The following is a 27,124-nucleotide window of genomic DNA, read 5'->3' as shown; positions in this document are numbered from 1 at the left end:
AACAGCAAGGATGGAATTAAGGTACAACAAATGAGGTGACAATAGGTACAGTAATAAGGGGAAAGGGGAGATAATCAGGTACAGCAACGAGACAGGGACAATATTCTGATAAAATAAAAGAGGTGACAATAGGTACAGTAATGGGGGACAGGAGAGACAATCAGGTACAGCAACAGGGGTGATGATCAGGGTAGGAAGGGGTTATTGTGTGTTTGTGTAGGGGTCTTTTCTTACATTGTGCTGTGGGGCTGTTGAGCACTCCCATTTCTGATCTCTTAAAGGGGTTATCCAGTGCTACAAAAACATGGCCACTTTCTTTCAGAGACAACATGACTCTTGTCTCCAGTTCAGGTGCAGTTTGTAATTAAGCTCCATTCACTTCAATGGGACTGAGCAGCAAAACCCCGCCCAAGCTGGAGACAAGAGTAGTGCTGTCTCTGGAAGAAAGTGGCAAAACAGAGGAGATCTGAGTCAGAAAGGCTGTCAAAACCCCATCAGTTTATACGGCGATTGGTCTATCTGTAATAATGAAATTATGGACCAATCACAGCAATCCCTGGCGAGGCTAAAGGTTTAAAGTATCACAATAGGTCATTTTCTCACGATAGATTCCCTTTATGTTGTAAAGTGGAACCCGCATGGATCATACCTGTTTTTCCAGCACAGCCCACAGATGTGCGATCAGATTGATAACTGGAGAATTAGAAGATCAAATCAACACGTTAAACTTTTCTTATGTTCCTCAAAAAATACCTGGGTGGACTCCTTATCCTGCTAAAAAAAATAAAATAACTGCTCTAAAGAATATCATTAACATGAATGGCTTTACTTGATTTACAACAATGTTAAGGTAGGTGGTACATGTAAAAAAAAAAAAAACACAAACCACAAATTGAATGTCAGGACCCCAGTTCTCCTAGCAGAGAAATCACAGAGCATCACACTGCCTCTGTTGGATTTTCTTCCCATACTTATAAGCTTTTTGCCTGAGCTGCGGCACCTGCAATACACAGTGAATGGAGCCAGAGGTAAACAGCTCAGCGCTTTTATTATCTTAATTTGATTCTAAAAATAGTCATGAAGTAGAGACAATATATTGGAAGCAGAATTCTTTTGTTGTTCAATAGACTAAAGATCTGCTGACCAAGTCGCCCTGCAATTATCAAAGCAAAGGGCTAATAAAAAAGGGCTATAGTACACTCAGTAGTTTTAAAACAAGCTAAAAGGTTTTCTGTGAAGCATGCTGTAAACACTTGAGCCCACGCTTCAATTGAAAACCAGCATGTAACTGTACATATTTTTGGTAGTAATTTGTTTTAAAACAAAATGAAAGGTATTGACAATAACAATAAGAATAATAAGACTCTTGAGAAAACAGGTGGATAAAAAGTATTAAAAGTGAAAATGCAAACCAGCATAGGAAGTAGTAGAATGATAGTGTGATGAGACAGAACACCAGTAACCATGCCACAACTTATATATAACTTAATGCCATATTATTATCAATGTTGCTCTAGATGAGCCTTAAAAAAGATTATCAAAAAATTTCAATATATATAAAAAAAGGTATTATTAACGACTATTATTAATTCCTTAACCCCTTCATGACTTTTTTTCCTCCTCGCCTTCTAAGGGCCAGTTCACACACTGAGCAAGATCGTCGGAATTCCGCCGTGCTCAATGTGCTGATGTAAGTGATAGTGTTAGTTCTTTGAGCGGAGAGCGGCGGCAGTGGACGAGCATGCGCCCTCTCCATTCACTTACATCAGCACACTAAGCACGACGGGATCCCGCCGCGGAATTCCGACGATCTTGCTCAGTGTGAACTGGCCCTTCGAGCCATATTGTTTGAATTTCTCCACCTACAGGGCCATGTAAGAGCTTGTTTTTTTCAGGAACAGGTGTACTTTGTAATGGCACATTTCAATCTACCATAAAATTTATGACATAACCCTAAATATATTATTTATAGGGTGAAACTGGAAAAAAGCAAGTTTTGTAACTTTTGTGAGGTTCCAATGTCTACATAATATATTTTCTGGTAAAACTGACATGATATGTTTATTCTATATGTCGGTCAGAACACAACGACATGCATGTTTACATAGCTTTTCTAATGTTATACTTTTTTTTTCTAAATAATGTTTGTAAATTTTATAACGGTTTTATTTTTTCACCTATGGGACTTTTTGATAAAAAAAAAAAAACTGCAATCTTGGCGTTTTTTTCTCTCGATATTTTTGTTTTTACTATTCAGCCAATTACGCACACTATAAGTATATAACATGTTTATTTGTTTTTACATGTTTTATTGGTATAATTATAGAGAGGTGATTTAAACCATGGGTCTCCAAACTGCGGACCTACAGCTGTTGCAAAACCACAATTCTTATCATGCTTGGACAGCTAAGGCTTTGGATTTGGCTGTCCATGCATGGACAGGGAAATATAGTATTGCAACAGCTGGAGGGTTGCAGTTCGGAGACTCATGATTTAAACTTTTATTGGGTGAGGGGCTTTGGCATATTTTTTTTTTTACTTTAAAAAAAAATAACTTTTTTAAAGTCCCCCAGGAATTAAACAAATGTTACATCCAACCTTTTCTGCGACGATGGTTGGCTGTAACTGTATACCCAGCAACCTCTTCTGCTTCTTCTGACATGTCATCCCTGGAGAAGCCAGCTCAATACTAGAGTACTATGAATTTAGTTTGGCATTTTAAAGTGTACTGAAATATTAATAATAAAAATAAATAGAGAAAAAAAAATCTAAAAGTAATACATTAAATGTAATGCAGCTGGAAATTGTGTGTTTTCGGTTTGTTTTATCTATCTTTATATCTACTGAGTAGGCAGGTTCTCTCTGCTGTAATGCTTGCTCTGTGCTCAGATTTCCCTCCACTTCTCTCTTTCTTGACTAAGATGCTTAACTTACCACCCCTTTACTAAAATATATAAAAAAGAAAAATACAGCTCACCTAAAATTGTCTGGAAGCAACAAAGATAATCTGTATAGGGTGCACGGATCTCCAGCGCGGGCCAGGTGCTTGTTTCATATAGAGTAATCCGAAGATAGGTGAGGAAGCCGGCACTCCAAGGTGTAATGTGAACTAAATAGTTCATGTTAAAATCTAGGTGCTACAAAAAAGGAATGACATGTTACGTGCAGACCCGCTTAATTATAGTCTAAATATCGCTGATAAAAATCTAAAAATCGCTGATAACACTGATCTATGCCATGCTATAGCATAGCATAGATCAGTACATGCAATCTAATGATTGCATCTTTTACTGTAAAATAAGTGTAAAAAAAAAAGTGTAATAAAAAAAAGTTTTTAAAAGTATAAAATAAAAAAAAAACTATAAACCCCCTCCCAATAAAGGTTTAAAATACCCCCCTTGCCCATTATAAAAATAAAATATATATATTAAATTATATAATAAATATACATTGTATATCATAGCGTGTGGAATTGTCTGATCTATTGAAATATAACATTATTGTTCCTGCACGGTGAGCGGCGTAAATGAAAACAAAAAACACACCAAGATTGCTGATTTTTTAAAAATTATATATCGGAAATTTTTTTATAAAAAGCGATCAAAATTTTTCTGTTACACCAATATGATATTAAAACCAGAGATCATGGCGCAAAAAATGACACCTCAACCAGCCCTGTAGGTGGAAAGATAAAAGCGCTATGGCTCTTAGAAGGCGGGGAGGAACATTATATTAATTTGACCCGGACATCTGGGCATCAATGGGCTCTGTCTTGAAGGGGTTAATGTTATGTTAGTACTAGAACAATAAATCACGCCCCGTAGGTGTCTAGTGTCCAACCGAAAAATTGTTTCAGCCTCCTTGTGTAGGACTTTTTTCCGCCAGTCACCCCCTCTCAGTGGTTTGTATACTCTGATAATGCCATAAAATACTAGGGTACTGGTGTTACCTCCATTTCAATAAAACGCTTTGCAGCTCCAGATACATTTACACTGCTATTTTTAGCTATGCCTGTTAGTTGTTCATTTATACGCTGCTTCAGTTTCCTAATAATAAACTTTTATATCGCAAGAGGTGCACTCAATAATATAAATTACATGGTCACTATTGCAGTTGATGTGATCCTGAATGGTATAGTGAGTGTTGTGCGAGCTGTCATCATATTGTTTCTTGTTGTTCAATGTGTATTGGCAGGCACGACAGCAATTGGCACCACATGTAAAATTACCTTTGCTATGCTCTCTGGGTTTGATGTCACAAAGTGCTAACATGCTAGGTGACAGAAAATCCCCTAGCCTTACGGGCTACACAACAACGCCCCCATTCAACTATCTCAGACAATATATTGTCCTTTCTTAAAGGGGTAGTGCGGCGTTAAACAGAAACAGGCTGTAAACAGAGATCAGGTCATAAAGGAAAGCCTGAGGTTTTTCCTCTTTTCAAATCCATTCCTGGCTTTGGCTTCAAATCTTTGGCAGATAATCTGTCAGATAATCTTTCTTTGTAAATGGACCCTAATTCCACATCATTTCTTCATTTGCTGGGATTAGATGGAGTAAACAATCATAGTAATGATCATAACTAACGACTATCTTGTTTGTTATGGGGAGAAAACTATTAACATCTATTTAACCAGTGCCGTGTTAATCTTACCACTTGTTCATCACGAGTATTTGCCTGTATCCTTTACCATTACAGCATATTCATTTGAGAGGTCCATTTTTTGCAGTTTTTATCAGCAGTGAATATAGTATGGGCACATTGGTCTTCAAGTGCCATTTTGTTCCCTGATGAACTTGTCACACATCAGGACAATAGAAATGCGTCGGAAAATGCTATTTGTATTTTGAAACATGCTATTTGTATTTTGAGCGTTTATCGCTGCTGTATCTTGTGTTTTGTAGGTGGTTTGAGGTATTCACTTTTTTTTACACCTTTTCTGTCTTTCTTTTCTTCTTTTTTTTTGTTTTCTCCTAGGCACATGTATATAAGGAGAGGGAAAGCCACTGTGGTTGGGGCTACCCTTCTAAAGAGGTGGGTACCCCAAAAGGCAGGGAGAGATTGTGGGGGTCAGGATGGAATTTCTTGATATCCTGATGGAAAAGGGACCAAATGGCAGACTGGAAACGGACGTTTTCAGGAAGTCCACATCTGTTAATGCCCTCTTGGAGGCAACATCTGCACATATACCCTCCACCATTAAGGCAGTCCCAATAGGCCAGTTTTTGAGGATGCGACGCATCTGCTCTTCGGAAGAGAGGTTTCAAAGCCAATGTTTAGATCTAAAAAGGAGATTTCAAGAAAGGTGTTATAAGAAAAGGAAAATTGAATATGGATACAATAGAGCGAAACAAACAGTGAAACAACAGCTATTACAAACTAATGTGGGAAGAAAAGAACAGACAGACAATCAGGTTCGGTATATCTCTAACTATAATGAAAAATGGGAGGTCATGCGCAAAATTATGGCAAAACACTGGGCATTTTTAAAAACTGATCCCATCCTAGCTAGGAAGGTATCTGAGGCCCCCCTGATGACAGCTCGTAGGGGGAAGAATTTGAAAGACCTCTTGGGAAGAAGTCATTAAAGCCCTAAAATCACAAACCCGTTCACGGGGGGTGGAAATCCACGGACGGGATGTTACCCATGTGGAGAATGTAGAGCGTGTACAAATATTACAAGAACAGACAGCTTTGGATCAGCTGATGGGCAAAAGCAATACAAAATTAGGGATTACATCTCATGCTCCACTCGTTTTGTTGTTTATTATGCCACCTGTGGATGTGATATGATTTATGTGGGTCTTACCTCCAGAGAATTGAGGATTCGTGTCAGGGAACACGTTAGAGGTATTATGGCGGCAAAAGAATGCTCTGATATTAGTCAGCTTACAACAATTCACCGACATTTCAAACTGTGCCACAACAGTGATCCCAGGTCCTTTCAAGGGAGAGGGATTGAGAAGGTGGTAGGTGGCATCAGAGGAGGAAATGTAAAGAAGATTTTGGCCCAGAAAGAATGCCAATGGATACATGTGCTAGGTAGCCTGACCCCCCATGGGTTAAATGAACAACGAAGTTTTGCTTCATTCATATAGTTTCTTCATGTGCATTCAATTTTAATTGCATTGTTTTTAACTCTTGTCTTGTTATATATTTTTATTTTAGTATTTTGGTGATGGTCTGAATAAAACATGATGTGGATTCCTACGCACTATGGGGAAAAGAGGGGTTACAAAACGATAACATGCTAGAAGTCATGGATGGAAATCATAGCAAAAGGAGGATATGTGATTTGCACTATAATGGTCAATCAAGCAGTGTCTTTTACAGATGTATTCACTATGCACTTTATTAACTTTTATGGTTACTTAACATAATGTCACTAATTGTAATTTTTATATAGTTCTTATATATTGTCTAGTATACTTTAATAATAAGTATGTTTCTATAATATTGTTGTTTTTTGGTGTTGTGTATATATATATATATATATCAATTCATGCACTATTACTGATGGTTTGTAACACTATGTATGTAATTGTATGTAATTGTTTCCAAAAATGTAGATTTATGCACTTTATTATAATTATTGTTCACTTGTCATCAGACACATTAGATATGACCACGAGATGGATGTAAACACACAGCCTCTTAATAGGGAACAATGATTACCGTCCAGGGAGAATCTGGCGCAGGCGCTCTTCCGACTTGGCCTCTTGAGTCGCTGTGTGCATGCCCGTCTGCATTCCACCGACGGGCGTGCGTTCCAGTGACGTAGGCCGGGAGGAAGTTGCGTGATTCCTGGCCCCTTCTTTGACCCGCGTCGCTCCCCGGAAGGAATCCTTATCAGGTATATAAATAGTGCGTTAGACAGGAGTTAGATACGCCCCTTGACAAAGCGACCTGTACGCGAAACGTGCGTCGGGGTTATTGATGCCAGACACCAAGATGGGTAAGCGTCTCATTAGATTACTTTAGGTATTTGCAGGTATTGGGCTGACATTTTGCATAGCTACCCGAGGCTGTGTGGATACACTGCATGGTCATTTGTGTACTGACTTAGACGCTTACATGATATAGTGGTATAAAATGGGATTTTTTAAGACCGAGGTGTTCTGGTTGTCATCTATTACTGGATTCCCTTTTGCACTAAAAAGATTTTTTATGTGGTTTTAAATCATGTTAATAAAAATTGTTACATTTGAAATTTAGCTTTGTGTGGTGTAATTGTTGTCTTATAAAAGCTAATTGATTTCTTATATTGTTTGGACCTGTTACGTTATGGTTAATTAACTCTGTGGAGCAGAGACCAATATTGACGGTGTGTGTCCATTGGAACTATTGTATATAAAGAGATTGTGGGGGTATAGAATAGGGTCCACCATTACCCTTTCTTCCCCTTCCTATTCTTACACTCATTGCCTTAGTCCCCTCCACCTACATATCGCCATATTCAGTCATTATTTTTTCTTACCCCGTGGTGCCCATCAGGAAACAACAATGTACATAGTGCACTTTATCTGGGTCTGTATATTTGTTCTATGTCTTTTTGTTTTTTTGGACCTGAGATTTTAAATTAATCAATAAAAGTTATACTTTATGTCCTACAGTGGTCCTAGTATATCGGTGATTATATTATGATTTTGATGACCACTGGGTCTGACAAACCTGTGGAAGATGGTACCTTGATTTCCATTACTTGAATTGATATGGTTATTGGTCTATCCACATGGTCAGGTTGCCAACAGCATGTAACCACCTTCAATCAGATGTTTGCAACCCGCACTACTCGGCCAGAAGTAGTTGGCTCTGTTAAATGTGTGGTGGCAGCTCAGCTCCTGTTCACCTAAATGTCGACTGAGCTGCAGTGAATTTACTGTATAGTGCAGGTGCTGACCAGCTGATTGATGGGGTGGTGGGTGGCAGCACCCTGCCAATCAGTAATTGATGGATTATCCTGAGGATAAGCCATCGGTCATATTAGCCCCGGAAACCCTGAAACTGTAATCTTACAATTACACATAGAACTTACCATTAAAATAATTAATACCTGTCAGTCATTTAATGTAATGTTAAAATTTAGGTCATTAGCCAAACAAACAGGTTATGATAATGGAGTAAGTTACAATCTGTCATTATGTTGTTGTGAGAGGTCATTTTATCCAGCCCTATTGAATCTACTGAAACATAAAAAGTGGAAATAATATTTTTATTACAAAACAAAAAAGGAATTTTACTCCCATCTTCAAACAAATGTTATTCTCATTGTCTTTTTCCTGCTCATGGAGAGTTCTTTCAAATCCAAGTGTTGCATAGAGATGTTACTGCTTAAACCTGCTGCAACACCACCGCCTGGGTCAGTGCAGGACAAGACATCCTTTTACTTTTGTCTTCATTCCTCATCATTATCTTCAACCTCTTGTGGTAGGAATTTCTGGCAATTGATGAAGAGAGCTTCACTTGTAGCACTGGTGATGAGGGCCCTTTCCACAAACGGACCTAAGGAAAAAAAATTCAATATAGTGATCAAGTTTAAAAAAAAAAAAAAGTGGTTCCAGGACATTAATACCCCCCAAAAGTGGATCACAGGACATTAATACCCCCCCAAAAGATACAATACATTTAGATGTTGTAGTGTTGTAGTATATGAAATACAGGAAAGTCAGCATGTGAGTATTTGTAGAGAAGTAGGAAAAAAAAGCAAAAACACCACAACAGCAGTCCTGGTGACTACATGAGGACTGTTGGTCACCTATGAAGGGAATCCTAACTACATATAGCTGTCTGGTGAATGCAGTTGGATGGACTCTCTTTTCTAGTGTACAATAACTATTAGTTGTGCATCATGTTTTTTTTTTTTTGTTTGGGGGGTGGGGGTAGGGGGGTGGTAGGTGGTATATCAAAAGCCACACCGAACCCACACTCCCTTCCTTCTACATCACTACTATTTTTGCTAGGCCACATCCACTTTTTTGAAGTCATCTTGTATCTTCTGTAGATATTGCTGTTACTCTACAGTCAAGATTTATTAAAGAGGATGTACCATCAGCTACATCGTCTTTAATATTACCCACGGATAGAACGGTGCCATCACGGTAAAGCCGATGCAGCAGTCCGTTTTTTGACCCGCGGCCCGGTTCCCGTGTACAGCGTCGTTCTATCCACGGGTAGCGGGCCAGGGGCTGAAGCACTGGAGACGGGCCGGCCGCACCCAGTGGGAGGAAACCCCCGCCCCTCTATGACGCGGCTCCATTGATTCTAATGGAGCCGCATCATAGAGGGGAGGGAATATTGGCTATTGGCAGGGTTCTCAGCATCCGGACTCCAACTGATATACACTTCTGACATGTCGCTATGACAAGTCAGAAGTTTTTTAAAATGGTATTTACACTTTAACTCAACAGTTGTTTTATGGAAACACAATGAAATTGCAGAAAACTATATATCCCCCAGGGTCTGCATCTCCTCCTCTTTTCTATGCTGCCTTTCACATAGGGAAGGACAGGAGATCTGGCAGATCAGCTTTTGGTCTGTGAACAAGACCATGGATGTCAAACTCAGACCCTCCAGCTGTTACAAAACTACAATTCCAATCATGCCTGGACAGCCAAAGTTTTTGCTTTGGCTGTCCAGGCATCACGGGAATTGTAGTTTTGCAACAGCTGGAGAGCCTGAGTTTGACACCCATGTTCTAGATGTTTAGGATCTGTGGTCCAAAACAGCAATACTGGATACTACCTTGACCTTTGCGGACCTTTTTTTACTATCCTTGTCTCTGTTCACTAGTGTGACAGTTCACAAATGTCATCGATTACAGGTTACAGTCACTCCCACTAGGAGTCCTTTCCCTCACCATGTTGACCATGGACCATGGGAAAGAGAGAGACCCAGGCAATTTCAATGTGTATCTGCTTGAGAGTTGAGTTTACAGGCCAAACTGTTCAGGTTCGGCAAAGTACTCTGAGCCCAAAAGCTTGGCATTTGACTCCCTGTGGCTGCAGAGGTTAGATCATGCCCTAGAGCTGCCAGGAAAACATGCCATAGACTATATCCACGTTTTCCCGGACTCCCTAGGGCTGCATCCAACTTCTGCAGCCACAGGGAGTCAATTGCTGGGCTTAGTTCAATTAAAAACAGACTACTAGAAAAAAAGAATCTTACTGTATTAAGAATTCATTATGACCAAACAGAGACTAATACTCACCAAAGCTTAATGGCTTGTGCTTGCAAATATCCTTGACAAGGGCATCAATATTGGCAGATATCTGCTCAACAGGCATGTCCAGCTGGAAAGAAAGGAAATTTCAGTATGCTTATGGCATCAGGAATGGGCAAGAACACAATCGCACTTTCAGCTGGGCAGCACAGAGGTAAGTTATGTGATTTTACTTTGAGGTACGGAGCTTTAAAATTTGCTGATTTTTAACTTTGGAAATATCCAACTACATTTAACCTCAGACATTTGGCTAAAACTAATTTTTAGTGATGGTGAACTGTAGGAGAGGCCTAGTATAATCATCCTGCCGACTGCCAGCTGGCATCTGGGTTATGATGGTGAAAGGAGGCTCAGTAGGTCAGTTACTCTGAAACAGAAGGAAGTACATGGACACATCTTTTTGGCATGGTCACATAAAGCCTGGCAGATAATTAAAGAATTCAGTCGGTAGGGATCTGTACACAACCTGAGGCTCACCAGCTGTTACGAAGTTACTCCACCCTGTTTGCACAGTGATGACATACATTTATTGTGACTACACAGACTACACAATTAACTGCATTTATATAGTCACATAATCTTCAGGTTTACTTGCTGATTTTTGCATTTAAGGGTAAATGTGCAGGCATCATGTTACAGAACAGGAAGAGCTAAGCAGATTCATATATAGTGTTGTAGGAAAAGTATACTGGGTGGCCCCTAGTACTTGACAGATATCTGTATATAGGAGTGCTTATAGAGACCAGACAAACCACTGGTACCATTTAACAAGTCTTTTCCTGTTGCCTGCTTCTAACTGCTCCCAATGATGTGTTTAGGGTTAAAACAATCTTTTATTCAGCAGGAGTGGTGTCAAATAGGCTGGGCCTAGAGCGTCCATGCTCTAAGCCTGTGACACCTCTCAGGTATTCCTCCCCATCCCCTTTGTCTTTAGCAACACCCAATGGTGGAATTTCTTCCATTTTGTATTTTTTTATTAGCTTGAACTTATATAGCTGCTAATTATGGTAATTTACTGTTTTTTTCATATGATAATGAAAAACGTCAGTACATTTTTTTTTTTAACAAAGGAGACAGATGCAATGACCCATGACTTCCCCTAATCCCCGTTACTGACCACAGTATCTAAAAACCCTATTAGATAGGACGACTATCGTGTGAATTTTCGTTATATTGTTCGTATTCAAATGATAACCATTTTGTGTAAATGCAGGCAATGGTTAAACGACCAATGCAAAATCATTCATTTAGTGCTGACACCAAAATCATTGTGAATCGTTCGCTGTAATTCTACATTCATTCGCTGTCACTAACGACTATGTATGATGGAACCCCCAAAATATTATTTATGAAAATATAAATTGGTGAGATTTTAAAAAAGATTGCAATATTATAACTTTTGGGGGGTTTATGTGTCTAATGCACTATACGGTAAAAGCAACATGATATCATTATTCTATAGGTCAGCCCGAACACAACCACATGCAGGTTTACACAGATTCTCTAATGTTTTTTTTTTTATGAAATCTTTTTTTGTTGTTGTTGCAAGTCTTAATACAATGGCCCTATTGTGACTCTTAACGGTTTTAGTTTTTCTCCTACGGGGCTGCATGGGGTGTCGTTTTTTGCGCCATGATCTCTAGTTTTTATTAATACCATATTTGTGTAGGTCGGACATTTTAAACACTTTTATTACTTTTTTTTAATATATAATGTAACAAAAAAATCTGCAATTCTGGCGCTTCCCCCGCCCCCCCCCCTTTTTCGTTTACGCCATTCACCATGCGGGATGGCAATTGTTATATTTTAATAGATCGGAAAATTACACACGATACGGTATATAATATGTTCATTTGTTTTTTTATTTTTAGGTTTTATTTATAATATGGGATAGGGGGTGATTTTAATTCTTATTGGGGGAGGGGCATTTCAATGAGTAGAGTGCCGATTGGACTGCACGGAGGAAGGTAATAGACCTCCGGCGGTCTGACACAGCGTTCAGGACCCCTGCAGTCACACTGTGGGGTGCCGATCTTTAAGTGACAGGTGCTGCTCCTGACACTCACACTTAAATGCCGCGATCGCAGTGTTTATGGGGGTTAATGACAGGCTGCAGCGTGATCCCTGCAGCCTGTGATTAACGGCCCCCACCTCCTATGAAGCGCACTCCGCTCTGGAGCGCACTTAACACATCAGTGGCTCAGGACATACAGGTGTGCTCAGGGTTGTCTGGTGACAGGCGGCCAGGGCCTACCCGTACGTGCTAGGTTGTCTAGGGGCTAAAGGAGAGGCATGCGCGTAAATCGCTAGCCACGTTCGTGCAGTCCTACCCGTGTGATTTTTTTTAGCCGTCTAATAGACTATGCAAGTGAGTGCAAATCTAGCAGATCGGGACATGAAAGGTTTAAAAATAGAGATGAGTGAACCTCGAGCATGCTCGAGTCGATCCGAACCCGAACTTTCGGCATTTGATTAGCAGTGGCTGCTGAACTTGGATAAAGCCCTAAGGCTATGTGGAAATCATGGATATAGTCATTGGCTGTATCCATGTTTTCCAGACAACCTTAGAGCTTTATCCAAGTTCAGCAGCCCCAGCTAATCAAATACCGAACGTTCGGGTTCGGATCGATTCAAACCCGGTTCGCTCATCTCTATTTAAAATAGGGTTTTCCAGCCAAAATGTATTTATAACTAGAGATGAGCGCAACTCAAGAATGCAGAGTCCGATCATTCACAATTTGAATACCGGTGGCTGAAGAAGTTGGATGGAGCCCTAGGAAGTCCTGGAAAACAGTGATACAACCATAGGCCATATCCGTGTTTTCCAGGACTACCTAGGGTTGCAGCAACCACTAATCAAATACTACACAGGACCAACCCGAGTGTGCGCAAACTTTGTTCAACTCTAGTGTTAATTAAAGCGTGTCAAAGGCTTACCGTATGGATAATGAAATTATAACAACTACACTAAACACAACATAGAATATATTTAGACATACAGGGGGAACTTATCATTGTTTTACATTTGTCTTTTGATGTCGAAAAGTTGCACATTTTTTCGTAATCGCTTCACTGGGCAAAAAATTTACTTTTCTCGATTTTACTTCATTCACGTCGGTTCTCAGAAAAATTCTATTTGTACATACATTTCTTAGGGGGGGGGGGCGGTGAATCATGTGAATAAAAATGGCAAAAAGGCAGAAATGCACCATTTTAATGGGTGAAATGGCACAGCCACTAATCGGCTTCAAATTTAGGATGGTGCATATGCCATTTTGATAAATTTGATCAGGTGGAAAAAAATGACTGTAAAGGCAAATGGCATAATATAGACTACTTTTCATTTAGAACAATTTTGATAAATTCCCTCCATCGATTCTTAGTTTTTAAAATGTCTTTATTACTTTTACATTTTAACATCATCATAAAACCGTTAGGGAGGGGGTGGGAATGATGGGAGGTGGATACAAGGCGAGTGACAAGCAAAACCTGAAGGTGGTTGATAACAGGTAGATTGTCGACAGAAAAAGTTGGTGGGTAGAGCAGTCAAAGATCTAAAGTTTAGCACGCCTCATCATGCTTTGTTAGATACAGTTAGATACAATGAAAATCGAAATAATAATGGTGTGAATCTTTTCAATTCATGAGGGTTCCTTCAATATGCAAGATACCCAGAATATAACATTCAGGGATATGGGAGGGGATGAAAGAAGAGGGCCAGGAAGGTGGGTAGAGGACGTGCACAGCACGAGAAGCCAGACCTCCACCGATATGCTTGTAAATAGTTACAAAGTAAAGGAATCCTTTCTAAATCAAAATGGCAACCACCTTGAAGCTTTTTGTTGCTTTTTGCCTACTTCACAAACATGTAGCAGGTACCTGTCCTGACTAAGAGATGTCACTTGCCTGGTTTGTCTGTAGACATGAGCAGGGCCGCTTTAACCTAGGTGCATATGGTGCACGTGCACCGGGCCCCCTAGTTCAGATCACGTGACAGGGGCCCCCCGGCTGAGGAGAGCAGTGAAGGGGAAGGAGCTGAAGACACAAGTGTCTGCACTCTGTGACACCTGTAGCAGTGCTGGGCTGGTGGTGGTCGGGAAGGAGGAGGACTGTAGCTGCTTCCTGTGAGACAGAGTGACCGGGTCTTACAGGAAGCAGCTACAGGCTGCACTCCATGCTCTGCTGGCCCTGTCTGCCGGGGAGCCCAGGAGGCAGTGCCGACTGTACAAGCATCCAGCCTCTCCCCAGGCAGAGTGTGTGGAGGCTGGGGAGCAGCACCTGCACCATGGATGTAAGTAGTAGCGAGGGGGGGAAGCTGAGGGCCCACTGACAGAGGATTAGCCCACCAGACCTGTCCGGAGTATGTCCCGATAAGCCCCGCCCCCTGGTATCAAGCCCCGCCCCCAGCACAGACCACAGATGGTATTTTAACACTTACTGCCATTCAGAAGTCACCCAGCTTTCCTGCATCTTATATTGTTGTATGACTGAGGCCACCCAGTTTTCCCAGGATCTTAGTCTTAGTATGATGGGGGGTCACAAGATCTTACAGACTACAAGGTCTGAGTCATTCTTCCTAGTCTGTAAACCCCTATGTCTCCTAGTCTGTAAGCTCCTGTGCCCCCCAGTCCTCCTCCTAGTCTGTAAGCTCCTGTGTCCCCCCAGTCCTCCTCCTAGTCTGTAAGCTCCTGTGTCCCCCCAGTCCTCCTCCTAGTCTGTAAGCTCCTATATCCCCCCAGTCCTCCTAGTCTGTAATCTCCTGTGTCCCCCAGTCCTCCTAGTGTGTAAGCTCCTGTGCCCCCCAGTCCTCCTCCCAGTCTGTAAGCTCCTATGTCCCCCCAGTCCTCCTAGTCTGTAAGCTCTGGTGTCCCCCCAGTCCTCCTAGTGTGTAAGCTCCTGTGCCCCCCAGTCCTCCTCCCAGTCTGTAAGCTCCTGTGTCCCCCAGTCCTCTGTGTCCCCCAGTCCTCCTAGTCTGTAAGCTCCTGTGTCCCCCCAGTCTATAAGCTCCTGTGTCCCCCAGTCCTCCTCTTAGTCTGTAAGCTCCTGTGTCCCCCCAGTCCTCCTCCTAGTCTGTAAGCTCCTGTGTCCCCCCAGTCCTCCTAGTCTGTAAGCTCCTGTGTCCCCCCCAGTCCTCCTAGTCTGTAAGCTCCTGTGTCCCCCCAGTCCTCCTAGTCTGTAAGCTCCTGTGTCCCCCCAGTCTTCCTAGTCTGTAAACTCCTGTGTCCCCCCAGTCCTCCTCCTAGCCTGTAAGCATCTATGTCCCCCCAGTCCTCCTAGTCTGTAAGCTCCTGTGTCCCCCAGTCCTCCTAGTCTGTAAGCTCCTGTGTCCCCCCAGTCCTCCTCCTAGTCTGTAAGCTCTTGTGTCCCCCCAGTCCTCCTAGTCTGTAAGCTCCTGTGTCCCCCAGTCCTCCTTCTAGACTGTAAGCTCCTATGTCTCCTCAGTCCTCCTAGTGTGTAAGCTCCTGTGTCCCCCCAGTCCTCCTCCTAGTCTGTAAGCTCCTGTGTCCCCCAGTCCTCCTCCTAGTCTGTAAGCTCCTGTGTCCCCCCAGTCCTCCTCCTAGTCTGTAAGCTCCTGTGTCCCCCAGTCCTCCTTCTAGTCTGTAAGCTCCTGTGTCCCCCAGTCCTCCTAGTCTGTAAGCTCCTGTGCCCCCCCCAGTCCTCCTAGTCTGTAATCTCCTGTGTCCCCCCAGTCCTCCTAGTCTGTAAGCTCCTATGTCCCCCAGTCTGTAAGCTCCTGTGTCTCCCCAGTCCTCCTAGTCTGTAAGCTCCTGTGTCCCCCCAGTCTTCCTAGTCTGTAAACTCCTGTGTCCCCCCAGTCTTCCTCCTAGCCTGTAAGCATCTATGTCCCCCCAGTCCTCCTAGTCTGTAAGCTCCTGTGTCCCCCAGTCCTCCTAGTCTGTAAGCTCCTGTGTCCCCCCAGTCCTCCTCCTAGTCTGTAAACTCTTGTGTCCCCCCAGTCCTCCTAGTCTGTAAGCTCCTGTGTCCCCCCAGTCCTCCTCCTAGTCTGTAAGCTCCTGTGTCCCCCCAGTCCTCCTCCCAGTCTGTAAGCTCCTGTGTCCCCCCAGTCCTCCTCCTAGTCTGTAAACTCCTGTGTCCCCCCAGTCCTCCTCCGTCTGTAAACTCCTGTGTCCCCCCAGTCCTCCTCCTAGTCTGTAAGCTCCTGTGTCCCCAGTCCTCCTCCTAGTCTGTAAGCTCCTGTGTCCCCCCAGTCCTCCTCCTAGTCTGTAAACTCCTATGTCCCCCCAGTCCTCCTCCCAGTCTGTAAACTCCTGTGTCCCCCCAGTCCTCCTCCTAGTCTGTAAGCTCCTGTGTCCCCCCAGTCCTCCTCCTAGTCTGTAAGCTCCTGTGTCCCCCCAGTCCTCCGCCTAGTATAATGCACCAGTGATAATACCTGATAAATATAATTCAGTTAAGCTTTATAAGGAGAGGGGGCCCACTCTTGAGGTCTGTGCACTGGGCCCACCAGTGTATTAAAACGGCCCTGGACATGAGCGACTAGAGAACTTGTATAACAATCTTCACATGTTATAGCTTTCCATTACAAAAGATACAACTAATGTTGGATAAATGATGTTATATTAGGTTACGTTTACACACTGCAAGTTAGTGGTGGATTTGCTACCAACTGAAGTCAAATCGAACCTGCTGCTAACTCACACTAAATTCAACAAGAAGTTGTTGATCAATGAATGCAGAATAGTATCAGCCCCAGAGCAGTCACTGTTTCTACAAGCCTGCTAGCTCACATTACATTTGCTTCTTCTCTCCTCTCATATTGCCAAAAGTAATTGCTTTAATTAAAGCCCATGCTGCTGTAATCACAGGGCTTTACCAGCAACCAACACATACGCAGACAGCTTCTGATTTCATGTTCAGGTAAGACAGTGAGGTTATTTTTAGGGATCGCTTTCTCTTTTCCTCTCTATCGGGGAAGAAGTTAAGACATCAATAATTCAAGACTCTTCTAGTCTTCATCATAATAAAATAGAATTTTTTTTTTTTTTATTGTACATTTTATTCTGGATTAAAAATTTTACTTTATACATGAAGGTGCATATCTTTTATGGGGGTTTGAACTAATTCGCTAGAGGTTAAGAACTAGTAAAATAAAGGCAATGGGATGACAGAGATGAACAGTGTTATTAGCTTACCACTGCCAAATATTGTGGGACATCAAATGTAGATGTTCTTACAACAGCTGTGCAATGTATGTGTCTGCATCATAATTAAAATGAGTGCATAGATTATGTGTTAATTATACTAAATATGTTATGGTAAAAGCATCACTGCAAATGCTGACAGCTAAGCTGCAAGTTTTATATCTCCTGACTCAGCAAATTCCCATCAGAACTTGTTTAAACCCAACTGCTATGTGACAGGCATAATACAACGTAGTTCAGATCAGCACTGCAATGTATTATTCCTGTCATCAGGCATTGCAGATAGTGAAGTCCCTAAGATGGGACTGTAAAACGAAGTAAATATGTAAAAAAAAAAAAAACCACAACAAAACAATTAATTAAAAGTAAATAGACACGAAATTCCCATATCCCCCAAAGCAAATAATAAATGTTGAAGAAGAAAAAAGTAGACATATTTGGCAATCAAATCATCACATGATTAAGCTTTCATGGAAAATTCTACTGCAGAAAATTCTAAGTTAGAAAATTGTTAATTTTGCAATTTTTTCACAAGAAAATTGTACAGATATCGGCCAAAATTTACCACTAACCTAAAGTACAATATATGACGAAATTTTTTTTTTTCTCAGAATCACTTGGATAAGTTAAAGCAACATGGAGCTATAACCACATAAAGTGGTCAGATTTGAAACTAGGCCCTGGTCCATAAAGAGAATGTAGCTGATGCATATCAATACAAGGGTGCCGCCCCGGGGAAGCCGCTGCTGCTGTCCTTTTTTTTTTTTAAACTGCAGCCCGGTTCCCACGCATGGCACCGGTCTATTGCCGGGCACCGGACTGGGCTGAAGCACTGAAGGTGGGCTGGCCTGTCCCCAGTGGGAGGAACCCCCCACCGCTCTGTGATGCGGCTCTATTGATTCTAATGGAGCCCCGTCACAGAGCGGCAGGGGTTTCCTCCCACTGGGAAAGGGCAGGCCCACCTCCAATGCTTCAGCCCTGGCCAGTGCCCGGCGCCATGTGTGGGAACAGGGCTGTAGTTCAAAAAAGGACTGCGGCACCAGCTATTCATATGCAAAACTTAAAGCGAATGTACCTAATGGTACATTCGCTTTAAAAGGTACCTGTGTTTATAACTTTCAGAATCTAATTCAACAGTAGATGTGATATAAAGCAAGTTTGCAATTTACATTCATTTTTTTTTAGTTATCATGGAGAACACGGCACTTCCTGTTTTCTGACTTTTTTTTTTTTTTCTCAGAGAGTCAGAAAAAAAAAAAGGCCAGTGTTTTCCAGGCCATCTGAGCGCTCACAGAGAGAAGGCAGTCATGTGACTGATGGACACATTTAGCAGTGACTCTCTGTACTGGCCGGAATTCCTGTGTTTAGTCTGTTTTTTTCAGCCAGCACAAGTCAGAAAATCTGCCTTTAGGAGACTGGACCTGGATTTCTGGTAAGTATAGCTTTGTTTTACAGCATGATAACAAAAAAGCACACTTGCTTTATTTCACATCTACTGTTGATTTAGATTTTAAAAGTTATAACGACACTGACATTTTAAAGCTAAAATTAGCCTGGTCCTGAAAGGCTTAACTGTATTCAACTGAGTATTTTTGTTTAGTATATTATCCAGGTGTCTGGTAGAAATGTTTTGCTTCAGGTTTCTATAAATGTGAAATACCATATTATTCTTGTGACATATAAAGATATGTTATATATTTCAATAACATAAGCAGCAAATCAGAATATGGCTTCAACAGTCTTCCCCTTAAAAACAAAATAACAACCACAGACAACTAAGTAGTTTTCATTTTAAAATCATATGTAATATACAAGTAGCGTAAATAATTGTACATTAAAACAAAGTCTAATGCCCACTTGGTGGTTAGTCACAACGCATGCAATCCAAAAACGCCTGGTTTCTCTTTACTCATGTTTTTCCTGCATATTCCTTTCATAGGTCAGAATTCCCCTAGTGACCTACTACATACAGAAATTTTTTATAAACTATAAATGAAACAAGACAACTATACAACATTGTGAAAGGATTATAATAAAAAGCTATTGTGATTTACATTATGAGATAGTTATAACTGCACTTCTTTAACTTTTAAACTGAATCTTCATAGCAGACACAAGTACTTACTTAGCTGCTTATGTTGTTTTTAGCACCGTGAAGCCCATTTGAAATAAATTAGATTCCTTGAAGAAGGTGGATGTTCAGTCGAGTTCCGTTTCGTTGATAATACTATCAGATAACTGTGAGGAGTTTAGAGGCTTGGTTTCATAACTTCTCGTCTTACAGCACAAAGAGTAGAGAAGAGCCACGCAAGTAATAAAGTACAGTCCTACTATAAACCAGACTAAAGTCCCTAAAACAGCAATGCAGATCGATCCTCCCTCCATGTTGTCAGAAGCTGGTTCCACTCATCTCCCTGGCTCAGCAAGGAAGACAGGTAATGTAACAGTACAACAGGGGTGAGAGAAGACGTAAAATGCGAGGTAGCCAAAACAAACAAGCTATGTAGGCAAACATATACTGTAGTCTAAAGTATAATTAACTACTTTTGAGATGGATGGGAAAAAATAAATAAAAGGAGAATTACGTACTGTATCAGATGCTTCCTAAAATCTGCAGTGCATTTGTTACCCACTGACTTGAAACTGGGTACGATACACCCAGCCCAGGTAAGAAGGAGTTTTGGTAGGATTCATATCCCCAAGTAATCCGCTGGTGGCCAGGCAGTAAACTGCAATCTATACAGATTGCTGCTTACTGTAAAGGAGCAGAACACCTGTCAAACTGACAGGTTTTTTGCTCCTCAGTGAATACTTAGCACTTAATCATTCCCACTACTATGAATGCTTAATTAGCTGATTATCGGCCCCTGTAATGGTGTGTACAAAGGAGAAAAAGGGATGAAACCTCTGCGCCGACCGTATACTGTATAAAATCAAATCAAATGTATTTGTAATCCACAGGTAACACGTTTCTAGAGCACTGAGCTCCCTTTATCAAACCTCACGCCCAGTGCAGGAACACGTTACCTGTGGATTACAAATAAATTCTATTCCATTTTATATAATATACGGTCTGCGCTGAGGTTTCATCCCTTTTTTTCTTTTGACATTGTGCCTGACTATCCGTATTTGACCTGGATAATGGCGAACTACCCCCTGCAGCGGCCTCTCTACACTGCGTGTTTATTAGATGCGGTTTATATTGATTGTGACTGCTCACCACCACATCAGGTGAGCCAAAACCCGGATAATTGTTACCCATAGACATTGCCATACTGAGTCACCCTATGAGGCGCTCTGCTGTTTCTCTTTTTTTCTTTTGATTTATACAATAATGTTTACATAAAAAGATCTAACAGATTTTTGAAGCCAAAGCCAGGAACAGATAATAAACAGAGAACAGGTCATGAGGAGAAATCTCAGTTTCTTTTTTTTTTTTCAAATCCATTCCTGCCTTTGGCTTAAAAAATCTGTCAGATAAATCTCTGTGTAAATGCACCATAAAAGTTCCAGAGATCAGCTTACGAGCAAGAAATTGCCTGCTCGCTGGCTGATTTGTTCTTTTGTGTGGCTGTAAAGACCATCCTTATCAGTTGCAGCAATGTACTTAAGGGTACAAACCCACTTGACGTATTTGCTGCGTGAATCAGTCTTAAAAATAAGCAGGCAAAACGCAGGTTGGCTTTATACAATTGTTCTGTGTTAAAATACGCAGTGGCGTATTTTTGAAGCATGAAGCTACATGCGTTTTTTGCACAGGTTGTTAACAACTGATGCTTTGCTAACAACAAGCTTCACGCTTCAAAAATACGCAATTGCGTATTTTAATGCTGAACAATCGTATAAAGCCAACCTGCGTTTTGCCTGCTTATTTTTAAGACTGATTCACGCAGTAAATACGTCAAGTGGGTTTATACCCTAAAGGAAAACTCCGATACCGATAAGCTCCAGTTGGTGTCTTAATCTTTTCTTCACTTCCTTTCTTGATGCACTATGCCTCCTGTGATGTCTAACTGACTCTGTAGAACTGTTCGATGACTTACAGCTTGCTCAGCTAAGCAACCTGAGTGATCTGACAAAGGGAGGCTGGTCTAACAGGGCTTAGACCAGTTTCCCTCTTGATAATGTTATTGTCACAAATGGCTGCCACAGAAAAGCCTGGGGTCAACAGTCATAAGGTAAGAATGAGTTTACTTCACTTCCTGGTGGTACTGGTACAGCTGCTCACACATATTTACATTTAAGACTTTCTCATTCACAAATTCTTTTTTATATGTAAAAACTAGAGATGAGCGAACCTCTAGAATACTCGAGTCGATCCGAACCTGAACTTTCGGCATTTGGTTAGCGGTGGCTGCTGAAGTTGGATAAAGCCCTAAGGCTATGTGGAAAACATGGATATAGTCATTGGCTGTATCCATGTTTTCCAGACAGCCTTAGAGCTTTATCCAAGTTCAGCAGCCCCAGCTTATCAAATACCAAACGTTCGGGTTTGGATAGACTCGAACCCGGTTTGCTCATCTCTAGTAAAAACTGAATGCTCTTGAAATTTCTACTAATTATGATTGGAATAAAAAAATTGGGTCACTGCTATAGAAAGACTGGCCCGGCAAGTGGCCCCTGTGTTTCGAAATGAGAACACAAAGCGATGTTCTGCCAGGACTGGGCACCATTAGAATGGCGGTGGCCGTAGGGGATTAGGCTGGTAAGTACAATTTATTTTTATATTTTTAAACCAAGCTTAGCTTAAAATTTTGCAGAACAGGACAAATCCTTTCTGTTGTCTGTTAAAAACTGCAACATCTATGGTCTTCTCCTCGGTCATAAATAGGAGCATACATTATCAAGCTGCTCTATATTTATTTTATTAGGTAACAAACACTATAATTACTCACATTGTAATGGCATGACATAGTAACATAGCTGTATTCTTCCATATAAATGTGTTTTCAATAAATTGTTTTCCCAACATATAGCTTTAAAATTTACTGAGATATTATGCACAAGTCTGTGCACTTATAATAACACAGCTATGTTGGAGGAGCAGTGCTTTTGCTAAGAGTAGTGATTCTTATAACATAATCCTGAATCCCTCATGTCGGAGGACAGGACAGGTGGGACCCTCAGGGCAGGCGGTTATATGATACATTATAAAAAGGTATGTTAAATTTAAAAAAAATCAAACAAGTAAAACTCACAAAGAACAAGCCAGCAGGAGGGAAAATACAATCTATCCAAAGTTTTTTTAGTTCCATACTATTACCTCTGCTGCCCTCTAGAATAGAAGGAAGTTTATTATGAACTCACTTTCCTCTTAGGTGGACTGACGTAGATGTCTTATAAATTGATTGTGGATTAAGGGGTACTCTGAAGATTTTTTTCTTTCAAATCAATTGGTATCAGAAAGTTACACAGATTTGTAATGTATTTAAAAATGCGCAGTCTTCCAGTACTTATCGGTACAGTCCAAATATTTGACGATCACCTGTTGTGGACAAGGCCAATGTAAGGTTGAATGGGAGGTATCTTTTCCAATGCAGGGAGCAAGCCAGGGCTTGTATTTTCGAATGTCCAAGGCTAGACGCTTTGTGACTTCTATAGCTAGCTGTTTCTAATCATCCCGAAGGGGATCTCCATCACCTTCCTCTTCAAAGAGAATGCTTTTAGAGTTGTCCCTGGTTTTAGAGGGTGCACTGCATGGTGCCAGAATCAGAAATTCAACAGAAAATAATAGAAAAACAAACCTATTTAAACTGTCCTAGACAAAAATGATGGTACTCATCATTGGTATTTTTTGTCCAACCTCTTGAGGCAATCACTGCAAACACATGGATGGCCTAAGTACACCAGGGTCAGGGTTGCTCTTGGTTCTGGTTCTCAAAGAGGGGGGTTATGAGCTCAATATGCCTTAATAGAGCACAAAACAGCAGTTGCCTTTGTTAAACACCTGCTTAAAGAAAGTGTCCAGCCATTATTTTATTAAAGGAGAAGTCCGGCCAAAATTAATTTTTGATATGTTGTTACTTATGAAAAGTTATACAAATTTCTAATGTACATTAATTATGGGAAATGCACATATAGAGCTATTTCCCTTAATTTAGTAGATCAGGAAGTGTTAGAAATATCTCTGAAGAAGTGACGTCACGACCCAGGGTGTAATTCCTATGGAGTGTCCAGCAGGGGGCGCTCTCTATATAGAAGTCTATGGGACTTTATTGTTTCTATGGGTTTCTATGTAATGTAATGTAGTGTACAGTGCTTTATTGAATGAATACACCTATGGAATACTTTGGGGAGCAAGTGTCCTTGCTCCCCAAAGTATTGCATAAATGTATTCATTCAATACATTCAATACACAGTAAGCCCGCCGATCCGCCGCATTTCCGCCGCATTCCCGCCGATCTGCCACACGCTGATCCGCCGCATTCCCGCCGATCCGGACCATATACATTGAACTACAGCTCCCATCATCTGCTTCTAGTATGAACAGATGATGGGAGCTGTAGTTGGGTAAGGGATATGACATGCCGCCGGGCGCAGGGGGGAGCCGCTCAGTACACAGCAGCTCTCCCCCCTCCTCCTCCTCCTTCCGTGATAACTTCCGCCTATACCAATGCTGACTCCCTGCCTGGCCGCCGCTCTCCGCTCACATATACCGGCTCCCGGCATCAGCGCGGACACCAGGATGCATGGGGAGCCGGTATGTATGGGGGGGGAGAGCGGAGAGCGGCGGCCAGGCAGGGACTCAGCATTGGTATAGGCGGAAGTTATTACGGAAGGAGGAGGAGGAGGGGGGAGAGCTGCTGTGTACTGAGCGGCTCCCCCCTGCGCCCGGCGGCATGTCATATCCCTTACCCAACTACAGCTCCCATCATCTGTTCATACTAGAAGCAGATGATGGGAGCTGTAGTTCAATGTATATGGTCCGGATCGGCGGGAATGCGGCGGATCAGCGTGTGGCGGATCGGCGGGAATGCGGCGGAAATTCGGCGGAAATGCGGCGGATCGGCGGGCTTACTGTGTATTGAATGAATACATTTATGCAATACTTTGGGGAGCAAGGACACTTGCTCCCCAAAGTATTCCATAGATGTATTCATTCAATAAAGCACTGTACACTACATTACATTACATAGAAACCCATAGAAACAATAAAGTCCCATAGACTTCTATATAGAGAGCGCCCCCTGCTGGACACTCCATAGGAATTACACCCTGGGTCGTGACGTCACTTCTTCAGAGATATTTCTAACACTTCCTGATCTACTAAATTAAGGGAAATAGCAGTATATGTGCATTTCCCATAATTAATGTACATTAGAAATTTGTATAACTTTTCATAAGTAACAACATATCAAAAATTAATTTTGGCCGGACTTCTCCTTTAACAACTCATAATGTTGTAAAATAATAAAAGCCATACTCCACTTATGACAACTAAAAACAAACCTGTAGCTGCATCATCCCTTAAAGGGAACCTGTCACCCTCGTGCCTGGGAAGAGCCCGGCCGACCCCCCGCTAGGGACCCTTATACATACGCCGTGCACTAAGTCCCACTTGGAAGCCCGGTGCGCGTGCGCATCAGAGATGAGTCCGACACTCATAAAGAATGAATGGAGCTGTCATTCTCTATGAGTGTCGGACTCATCTCTGATGCTTGCGCGCCGGGCTTCCGACGGTGATCTCTCGGCGGCGGGAGCGGCTCCATGAGCGGGACTTCATGCAGGGCATAAGTATAAGGGTCTCTAGCGGGGGGTTGGCCGGGCTCTGCCCTGGCACAGGGATGACAGGTTCCTATTAACCCCTTAATGACACAGGGCGTAAATGTATGCCCTGGCGTCGTTAGTGGAGTTCAGAGGGGCGCTGCGCAGCAACCCCGCTCTGAACTGCCACGATCCCGGGTGCTATCTGCAGTCCGGGACCGCGGAAATTAGCAGGCATGGTCCGTGCCCGCTAATTAGATTTTTAAATGCAGCTGTCAAAGTTGACAGCTGCATTTAAAAGGCTGTTTTTCCCTTCCCCGGGGGTCTGCGCCGTAATGGTGCTAATCCTGGCTCGATGATCTATTGTTCCTGGCTGCAGCAAGCCAGAGCAATAGATTGCCTATCTCATGGATTTATGCAGTATATCTATACTGCATAGATCTCAATGAGAGATCAGAGCAGTGATACTAGAAGTCCCCCAGGGGGACTTCTAGTATTTGAGTTAAAATAAAAAACAATGTTATTTTATTAATAAAAAATCCCCTCCCCTAATAAAAGTTTGAATTACCAACATTCCCAGTTTTATAAATAAAAATAAAAAAACATATTTGGCATCATCACGTGCGTAATCACCCGATCTATTAAATTATCACATTCCTGATCTCGCCCGGTAAACGGCGTAAGCGTAAAAACCCACTAAAGTGCAAAATTGCTAATTTTTTGTCACATCATATCCAGAAATATTTTAATGAAAGGGGATCAAAAAGTCGCATATACGCAATCAAGGTACCGATAGAAAGTACAGATCTTGGCGCAAAAAAAAAGACACCTCACAGCCCCATAAACCAAAGGATAAAAGCGCTATAAGCATGGTAATAGAGTGTTTTTAAGGAACATATAGGAGTAAACCTGTGCTTTTTAATAAGGGCTTTTGCAGTAGAAATTTAAGATACTATTACAAAATGACTGTATGAAACTATACCCCTTTGAACAAAAGAGAAAATGTAAACCATGGGTCATATTAGCATTAAGCATATTTTGGAAGACATTTAAAATGTAAGAAAAATATATGTAAAATTACATTGAAAACCCTAATACTGTCTGACTATTACACAAACTCCAGCGACATGGAAAAAATTTATACCGCAAAATAACATGAATATATTAAAGTCAAAACAAAGATATTATCAGTGTGGTCTGTCTGGTAATCCCGCACATATCTAATCTTCACAACTATTTGGCAAGGCAGTTGGGATCATAAAAGTTTGGGCAGGAAACAGCTGCTGATATCACATGGGAAGATATTTTCTTATATGAATAGGGCATATGGCAGTGGAAAAGCATAGTCCTATTGTACTTACCGTAGCTATTTTAGTCTGCACTAAACATTCTTTATCGACCATATACTCATAGCTGGTTTCAAATAGCTTGATCATGTTAGCAACATCATTTCCGACAGAACCTAGAACAAAGAAATAGGAATAAAGAATGACAAAATTTTGGGTTATTGTCAACCCAAAAAAGTGGAAAAAATCCAATGAATTACTCAATCAAGAGTCTCCATTGATACATTGCCCCCTATGCATTTAAATAAGCAAAATTAGCATATTTAATAGGGGGTCCATGTATCAATAGAGACTCTTGAGTGAGTACTTTATTGGATTTTTTTCACTGATCTCCCTGAGCTCAGTGTTTGTTGGTCTATTTTTTATTGCCTGTTAGCCAGAATCCTGCTCCACACTGACGAGGGGCAAATACCACGAAACAGCTGTCTGTGGATGAAAACCTGGTTTAGGTAATCCCTTGTCATGTCGCAATACTCGCAAAAGGGGCAATCCTGGTATTTCATTTATGTTCCAAAATTCGCAACCGAGTGGCAACAGGTTTTCCTTCCCTAGAGGGATATCTGGCTATTCCCGTGTTTCGAGACCCGCAACTGAGGCTCCACAGACCCCTTTTGGACAGAGGTGGCAGCAGACAGAGCACTGGACATGGACATGGGCAGAGGTGGCAGCAGAGAGCACTGTCTCAGACTGGAAAG

General features: G+C 41.7%; 1 protein-coding gene across 2 annotated transcripts in view; it reads right to left on the bottom strand.

The window, feature by feature from the left end:
• Positions 1–8,198: 8,198 nt before the first annotated feature.
• Positions 8,199–27,124, bottom strand: part of MRPL1 (mitochondrial ribosomal protein L1) — a 40,438-nt gene continuing 21,512 nt past the window's right edge. For both annotated transcript variants that reach the window (XM_069976678.1, XM_069976677.1), the window contains 3 exons: positions 26,445–26,545; positions 10,208–10,289; positions 8,199–8,502 (listed from right to left, as the gene is read on the bottom strand). In XM_069976678.1, the coding sequence (XP_069832779.1) occupies positions 8,396–8,502; positions 10,208–10,289; positions 26,445–26,545 (290 nt within the window). In that variant the 3' untranslated portion in view covers positions 8,199–8,395. The remainder of the gene's footprint in view (positions 8,503–10,207; positions 10,290–26,444; positions 26,546–27,124) is intronic.

The sequence above is a fragment of the Dendropsophus ebraccatus genome, chromosome 7 (genome assembly GCF_027789765.1).
Source record: "Dendropsophus ebraccatus isolate aDenEbr1 chromosome 7, aDenEbr1.pat, whole genome shotgun sequence".
Lineage (NCBI taxonomy): Eukaryota > Metazoa > Chordata > Amphibia > Anura > Hylidae > Dendropsophus > Dendropsophus ebraccatus.
This window is presented reverse-complemented; position numbering and strand designations above follow the sequence as displayed.